Source organism: Ictidomys tridecemlineatus, chromosome 3, assembly GCF_052094955.1.
Source record: "Ictidomys tridecemlineatus isolate mIctTri1 chromosome 3, mIctTri1.hap1, whole genome shotgun sequence".
In the NCBI taxonomy this organism is placed as follows: Eukaryota; Metazoa; Chordata; class Mammalia; order Rodentia; family Sciuridae; genus Ictidomys; species Ictidomys tridecemlineatus.
The window spans coordinates 51,650,057-51,657,758 of NC_135479.1; the positions used below are offsets into that span (position 1 = coordinate 51,650,057).

Genomic DNA, 7,702 nt, shown 5'->3' on the forward strand with positions numbered 1-7,702 from the left:
CAGTGCGGGGGTGGAGGGCGGAGGAGCCGGAGAGCACGCTTGCGCGGCTGTCATAGGGCTGCTTGGTTGGTCAGTGGGGAGTCGGCGCCTGCGTACTAAGACCCGTGTGCAGCAGCGGCGGCGGCGGTAGAGGCGGCGGCGGCGGCGGTAGCGGGCTCGGAGGCAGCGGTTGGGCTCGCGGCGAGCGGACGGGGTCGAGTCAGTGCGTTCGCGCGAGGTGAGAGCGGGCAGGACGCGCCTGCGCGGAACCTCTGCTTGAGCAGGGAAGGAGAGATGGAACTATACGGGGGTCGGGGAGGGGGCAGAAGGGAGCGGCGGCCACCACCGCATGGGTTTGGTCGGGGAGCGGCGCGAGGTATGGAGAGGCGCGGGCGCGCGGCCCGGTTGGCGCGCGGGGTGACGGTTGGGGCCGGCCGGGTGACGTTGGAGCGACGCAGGGCGGGGGACGGCGAGCCGCGAGGCCGCCACGCGGGAGAGGCCGCCAGGCGGCTGCTCCGGGGAGAGGGCCGGGGGCCAGATCAGCCCCGTCGGGGCAAGGGTCCCAGGGTCGTTGAGGACCAGGCACCGCGCGGCCACGTGAGGTGGGGGAGGGGGCTGTTCCGTGAGAGCGCATGTGAAGGGGGGGTTGGCGGCTGGCGGGGGGAGGGGAGGCAGTGAGTCGCCGGCCTGGCGCAGCGTTTGGGGAGGGGGGCACTCGCGGCACCGGAAGTGCCCCCCCATGGCAAGTTGCCCTCGGGGTCGGAGGCCGCATGGCCGAATGTGGACCGGGTCCGCATGGCAGCGCGGGGACCCCTCCCCCCAGGTCCCGGCCACCGGAAGCCCCGGGCGGCCACATGGTGGGCGGGAGCCGGCAACCCCCGGCGCAGGGAGAGCTCGTCCTCCCGGGCGTCAGAGGGAACCTGGAATTTTGGATAGTGGGAGAACCTTAAGGACTAGTTTTCGATCACCCCGGAGGGCCAGCTGCAGGCATATGTTAGCGTTCCTCAGCCTCATGGGCGCCTGGAGCTTTTCTCCCAGTCTTCACGTGAAGTGAGGCGGTCAGCCAAGTGTAAGTGGCACTCTTAGAACTGCGAGGCCGGAGAAATTGGGAAACTTGAGTGACTGGACATGAGTTCCCCTCCTCTCTAGGCACGTGCCGACAGCGCCTTAGATGAGTTCCCCACCATGATATGCTGTCTTCACTTTGTCACTAGTGGTCTTCCTCGTGTCTAGTTTTGGGAGTAACTTGGGTTTTAGAGTTCCTAATTCTCAGCCTAGGGTGATTTTTACTACTCACTATTACCAACTCCTTGCTTTCATTTTATTGTCATTCACCACCCCCTACTCTCTCACTTTCTGACTGCACAGGACGGGCCTAAAAAGTCGACAGCACCGATGCATCCTGGGAAAAGTGGGCGGGCCTTCGAGGAGAGGCTGGGTTCCCTTTGGGAACCGAGATCGAGGTGTTTGGCAGGGGGATGGTTTAGGAAACTACTTTCACCCCCTTGACTGCAAGTGCATGTTGGAGAGGCGGGAATCCCCCAAAGAGGCCTTGTGGTTTCCTGTACCAGTGACAGACGAGTGTGTGGATAGGGGTGGGGGGGTGTAACAGCCGGGTGGGGCCTTGTCCTCCGGTTTCCACCCTCCCCCCTACACACATTAGCCCCACCCTTTTGCTGGCTCATAGCTGCTCACCTAATTATAGCTCTGGCTAAGTGTGGGGAAGAGGGGTGGTTGGTTTCAGTGGCAAGTAACACCTGAGTCCTCCCCACCCCAGGAAGTAGGACTTTCCTCATCTCAGATTTGGCATCTAAAGTCCTTGGACCTTTCCTTTCCCAAGTATCACTTGAACTTTAATTTGGGGGAGGATCCAGCTATTCCACCGTTACTTACACACCAGTTCTCCAGTGTATTTGACCCCAGTCAGTAGTTAGTCCAAGAACTTTGACTTTTATTATAGGTGGGTAGTGGAATAAGGGGTTGGGGAAAACAGCAGTGTTTCCAGAGAAAAATGGAATAGATTAGAGGTCCTGTTAACTTCTATCTTTCCTGACCCCAGTTCTCTTCTTGGCTTTAGTTGGAATCGAAGCCTCTTAAAATGGCAGATGATTTGGACTTCGAGACAGGAGATGCAGGGGCCTCAGCCACCTTCCCAATGCAGTGCTCAGCATTACGTAAGAATGGCTTTGTGGTGCTCAAAGGCCGGCCTTGTAAGATCGTCGAGATGTCTACTTCGAAGACTGGCAAGCATGGCCATGCCAAGGTTAGACTTTCACATGTTGCCTTCCCCACACCTCATATATACATAGGGCTTCTGGCAGCAAGCTGCCTTCAGTCCTGACCCCTGCCTGCCTTTAGTTGTGTGTGGGTTTTTTTGTTTGTTGTCTTAGTCCTTTTGTTTAGCACTCAGCCCTTATACCCATTCAGACTACACCTGCTCCCAGCCTTCAGCCTCCTTTTGTACCCCCATCATTGTCTGGTAGTCCTTTTTCTCCATCTTTGTGCCAGTCTCTTGACATTTCTTCATGGTCCTTTGACTTTTCTTCAGTCCTTTATGCTCTGGCTGTTCAGCTGTTTCTTCCTTGGTCTTGGCATTCACTTTTTTTGTTTCTTCCTTGGGCCTTTGTTAGGTACTGTTTACATCACTATGCTTGGTAAATTTCTCTGGTCCTAACACAGACTGTAGCATTCCCTTGAAAGGCTCCAGTGTGCTTGAATTTTCAAGCTTCTGCTTTTCAAACTGCTTCTTTCTGCAGTTCTACCTTTCCCTTTGGAATTCTAATGCAGTCTCCATTTCTCTATCTGCCATGCCCACTCCTTGAGCCTCTCTGTTTTCTCTGGTCTTAGTGTTCTCACTAGTGCTTCCCTTGTCACCTCAGAGTTTTTCTTTTTCCACAGAAGTTAAACCTGATTCATTCTTGTTGAATTTCTTGTGGTTTTATTGACTTGACATTGATCCTCCTAATGTGTAGCTCTTTCTCTAGTTTTCTTTCTCCCTAACTACGTAGTTCTTTTTGATCTTGAAGTTTGTTTTCCCCAATTCTTTTAACAGACTTTTTTCCCCTTCTACCTTATTCTCAAAATTCTCAGCCCCTTACATGGGTGTCCAGAAACTCTTCCAAACTTTTGCCAAGGATTCCTTCTATATGCCAAGGATTCCTTCTATACCCCTAGGCTCCTAGCATTCTCTGTCAGTTTTTTGATACTTCCCTACACCTGCTCTACCACCTTGACCTGTGGTGGTCTTTTAGCCTCAGAATTTGTTTTTTGTTTTTTGGCTTTAGTATTTCTTAGTTCATTTCCAACTTTGCTTGTCTTTGCCCTGACAAGGTAGACTGACTTCCTTCATCAGCTAGTAACTACATGAGCCTTTATCTCCTCCGTCCTAGAGTTGGTTGGGTTTCTCTTTGTGATGCATATACACAGGTCCACCTGGTTGGTATTGACATCTTTACTGGGAAGAAATATGAAGATATCTGCCCGTCAACTCATAATATGGATGTTCCCAACATCAAAAGGAATGACTTCCAGGTATGTAGGTGTACAGGATGAGGATGGGTTACTGGTTCACGGGTGCAAAATACAGATTGACCAGAAGTTGTGGGAGAGGAGGGAGAGGGTATTTGATATTTTGCTCTTGTTCCAAATTGTTCATCAGACCCTTTATCCTCAGCCTACCTGGGCCTGTCTTCAACTTCCTTCTCTGTTTGCCCTCAGCTGATTGGCATCCAGGATGGGTACCTATCACTGCTCCAGGACAGTGGGGAGGTGCGAGAGGACCTTCGTCTGCCCGAGGGCGACCTCGGCAAGGAGATTGAGCAGAAGTATGACTGTGGAGAAGAGATCCTGGTATGCTGTTCTCTTCTCCCTTGTATGCTCAGCTTTGCTGTTTCTCCAACTTCGGGTATCTCCTAACTATCCTTTTTTCTTCTCCAGATCACGGTGCTGTCTGCCATGACAGAGGAGGCAGCTGTTGCAATCAAGGCCATGGCAAAATAACTGGCTCCCAGGTGAGAGTGACAAAGCCCTCACTGTCCCCCTTTACGTATTTTGTTCTCATCAAATTTATTTCTGATCTTTTAATCATGCCAGGCTTGCTTTCTGTCTCCATCCTGGTCCTGTTCTCTCCACCCTTGTTGAAGGTATTAATTATTCTGTCTTAACTTGGTTTCTCTCTTACTCAGGGTGGCAGTGGTGGCAGCAGCGATCCTCAAGCCTGCAGAGGCCCCTCCCCCAGCCAGGTCCTGCTGTGGCTGGACCCTTGGCTGGACGACTCCTACACAATTTATTTGACGTTTTATTTTGGTTTTCCCCACCCCCTCAATCTGTCGGGGAGCCCCTGCCCTTCACCTAGCTCCCTTGGCCAGGAGCAAGGGAGCCATGGCCTTGGTGAAGCTGCCTTCCTTTTCTCCCCTTGCACTACAGTCCTGGTGGGGGAGAAAGGATGGGTACTGCTTGTGGTTTAGTTTTTTTTTTTTTTTCTTTTTTTTTTTTTTAATTCAATTTGGAATCAGAAAGCTGTGGATTCTGGCAAATGGTCCTTGTGTCCTTACCCCCCACTTGTCCTTGGTCTGGTCTCCTATTCCCCCATAGCCCTTTAATCCAAGCACCAACCCTACAGAACAGGGACCAGCCCCCTCCCCTGCCTGTATCTCTCCCCAAGTCCCTTCATGTGGGGAGGGAAGAGGAGTAGAGGGGAGGGGACCTGCCCCCTCCTCAGGCATCTGGGAGGGCCCTGCCCCTATGGGCTTTACCCTTTCCTGCGGGCTCTCTCCCCGACACATTTGTTAAAATCAAACCTGAATAAAACTACAAGTTTAATATGAAGTCCCCCAAGTCAGCTGCTTATTTGAATTAAATGGGTATTTGTTGACTGGAAATAATTGGAAGGCAGAATCTACCAGCCATCCCCCCCACCCTCCAAGCAGCCTAGGCATATTCCAGACAGCTGGGTGGGAAGTGACACAAAGAGCAGCAGCCAGGGGCAGTGGCAGGTAGATTTTATTGGCCTGGGACATAAAGGGAAGAAAGACCCTCACCCATGGGGGATGGAGGGATGGGGTTGAAGACATAATTTGATGGTCACTTGTGGTAGAATCGCGGGTTCTGGCTGTGTTGGATGAAAGGGAGCCGAGGGCCAGGTTGGCTGGTAGTGGCAAAGCCTGACTGGATGGTGATGAAAGGAGGGTTTTGTCAGTGAATATACCCTCCCTTCCACTTAACACCCCTACTGATACACACACTGAAGGAGGAAGGGACAACCAAAAAGTGTGAGCCACCTATCCTGTTTGCTTGGTAGTGTTGGGATATTGGTTACCATCCTTACCTTTCCTGCTGGTTGCATCTGCACAGGGAGCTGGGGGGAGGCAAGGAGTCCAGGGGCTGGATGCAGAGCCTGGGGGTGCATGGGGCGCAGGGAGGACTGCAGAGGACAAAGTTACCTGAAGCATACTGGGGCTCCCCTTAGCCTAGCCCTTCCTCCAACCTCCCAAGGCCCTTTACTTACTGAGTCAGAGAAGCCAGTCTGCTGGTTAGCATGCTCCATCTGCTTTTGCAAGGACAGGGCACCACCAGGCTGGAGGAACCCTAGGTGGGGAAGAGAGGTGTGTGAAAGAAGAGAATGAGGCAGGTGGGACCTGTGGAGCTAGGGGTTCCTGCCTAGGATATTATCACCTGTTTGGGTGGGCTGAAAGTGGCCATGCACGGCATAGGGCTGTGGCTGTGGCTGAGATAGGTACTGCACTGCAGGAAACGCTGAAGGTGCTGAGGAAGGGAGGAGGTATGCCCGTTAGAATTTCCTTTTCCTCTACCCTTACCTGTGGGCTTTCAGGAAAGCCACCCCACTCTTCCCATTACTCACCTCTGAGCTGCTGACTAGGACTATAGGCTGGCTGTGTGGGTCCATAGTGCGGTGGGGGCTGAGCAGTCCCATAAGCACCACCTGGGCTGCCTTGGAATTGCCCATGCTCTGGAGTTCCTGGGAAAGCAGCTGCTGAGCCCACATAGTGCCGGGTCTAAGGAGGAAGGTGAGAACTGATTGTAAAGTTCTTAAAAACAAATTCAAGGACTTCTGTATACATCGTTGCCCTACTTGCCCTTACAATAAGTGCTTGGTTATGTTTGTGACTTGAACACTGGTGACCAGGATGCCTGGGATGAAGGAGTAAAGAGAAGAAATAGAGCTATACGCTCAAATCCATTTTTCTCACCGTGAGTACTTGGGGTCCAAACATCTGTTTAGCTCTGTCAGCTGCCATGAGGGTGCCTGGGCGATTATGTCCTCCAGGGCTCCCTAGAAAGGGAGAGGGATTTTGTGATGCCTCAACCTCCAAGAGGAGCCACTTTCTGTCAAATGGTTTCTTTAGTCTTTACCCTGCATGCTGAGGAGGTGAGTTCCTGTGTGAACAGTCAGGCTCTGCTGGTATGCAGCTGATGTCAAAGTGGTCAGGTCACTGGAGTGAAAGGAAGGATAGGTGAAAACCAAGGGCAGTTACCCCCTTTTTGCCATTAAACATTGACTCTTTTGTTACCCAGTCCACCTTATCCCAATTTTACTTTTAGCTCTCTGATCCCACCTCTGCTCCTTTCGTCTCCGTTTTTCTTCCTCATGTAAAACTTTCTTGAGCTGCAAAAAAAGTTGGTGCTTCTCTTCCTGTAGGGCCAAAAGCTTTTCCTGCAACTTGAGAATCTGGAAGGGAAGGGGAAAGGAGGTAAGACAGAGAGAACCAAGGGAAAAACCCAGAGCTTGGAGCAATCGGGGACAGCTTACTTGTTCCTTGGTCTCCTCTAGTGACATTCTCTCTTCCATCTCCTTTTTCTTTCTTCTCTCCTGTTCTTCCTTCATCTTCTGTTCCATCATCTTGTCCACCTCTTCCTCCTCTGGAAAAATCAGCCAAAATGAAGTGGCAGGGTGGTGAAACTCATTAGTTTACTTATCCCGCCATTATCCTACCACTTGTGTACTTGGCAGTAGCTCTCCAAGGTCCTACCCATCTCTGGCTTCCTGGAACTTGAACCAGGCCTCTACTCCCACACTAAGGGGGGCTGTTCCCTCCCTCCCTCTAGCTTCGCCTGCGGGCGCACTGCTCAGCCCGTGGGTGGGAGTAGTCCTGGGGCAGCTGAGACACCTTAGCCATGCGTGTGATCTATTGCTCTGGCCCCAGCTCACCCTGCCGCTTGCGCTCCCGCTCCATCATGATGTGCCGGTGCAGCGCCCTGGCCATGGCGTTGGAAAGCTTGGGACGTTCCAGGAGCGCGGGCATGGTGCTGTCGGGGGCGCTCGGACTGCGGGCGCCCTGCTCTGTCACTGACTGCCAGACCTCAGACGGTGCCTGCAGGGAGGCAGGAACTTAGTGGAAACTGAGCCGGGACGAAGCGGAAGCCTGTCGGTGCGGTCAGCTCTCGGACCGGGTCACGTGTTTCGGGGGCACGCAGCTCCGCCGGGTCACAGCCCCAGCGCATGCTGGCGGCACAGGGTCCATGGTTCGGCGCCCCCGCTCCTCCTTCGAACCCCCGGGGCATCGACCCCTACCTACCCACCTTCTAGATGCTCTCTCCGCGGCCTCTGGCGCGCCTTAGCCTTAGCGTCACATCCGGCGGCCCGAACGAATCCTTCCGGAGTCAAGGCGGCGACCGGCCTTGCGGGTTGGACTGGAAGGAAATGCGGAAGCGCGCGGGGACGGATGCCCGCGAGTCCAAACTCCGTTGTAGCAGCTGGGGTCTG

At 53.4% G+C, this 7,702-nt stretch overlaps 2 protein-coding genes across 6 annotated transcripts; one reads left to right on the top strand and one right to left on the bottom strand.

Annotated features, from left to right (window-relative positions):
* On the top strand, positions 1-4,806 carry Eif5a (eukaryotic translation initiation factor 5A). Of its 3 annotated transcripts, none has more exons than XM_078042801.1 (6): positions 1-217; positions 2,039-2,242; positions 3,406-3,510; positions 3,697-3,828; positions 3,916-3,989; positions 4,164-4,806. In XM_078042801.1, the coding sequence occupies exons 2-5, from the start codon at positions 2,078-2,080 to the stop codon at positions 3,976-3,978; spliced, it is 465 nt and encodes a 154-aa protein (XP_077898927.1). In that variant the 5' UTR covers positions 1-217; positions 2,039-2,077; the 3' UTR covers positions 3,979-3,989; positions 4,164-4,806. The 3 variants fall into 3 exon arrangements, with proteins under 3 accessions (XP_077898927.1, XP_005332834.1, XP_005332835.1); XM_005332777.4 differs by having other exon boundaries at positions 4-217; positions 2,057-2,242; XM_005332778.5 differs by lacking the exon at positions 1-217 and adding an exon at positions 437-581 and having other exon boundaries at positions 2,057-2,242.
* Positions 4,807-4,962: 156 nt separating this feature from the next.
* Gps2 (G protein pathway suppressor 2) lies at positions 4,963-7,652 on the bottom strand. Of its 3 annotated transcripts, none has more exons than XM_005332780.5 (11): positions 7,519-7,652; positions 7,148-7,310; positions 6,749-6,858; positions 6,555-6,667; positions 6,352-6,431; positions 6,189-6,271; positions 5,840-5,993; positions 5,653-5,742; positions 5,486-5,565; positions 5,306-5,401; positions 4,963-5,145 (listed from the first exon to the last, which is right to left on the bottom strand). In XM_005332780.5, the coding sequence occupies exons 2-11, from the start codon at positions 7,239-7,241 to the stop codon at positions 5,062-5,064; spliced, it is 984 nt and encodes a 327-aa protein (XP_005332837.1). In that variant the 5' UTR covers positions 7,242-7,310; positions 7,519-7,652; the 3' UTR covers positions 4,963-5,061. The 3 variants fall into 3 exon arrangements, with proteins under 3 accessions (XP_005332837.1, XP_005332838.1, XP_013217215.1); XM_005332781.4 differs by having other exon boundaries at positions 7,515-7,623; XM_013361761.4 differs by lacking the exon at positions 5,306-5,401.
* Between the last annotated feature and the right edge of the window lie 50 nt (positions 7,653-7,702).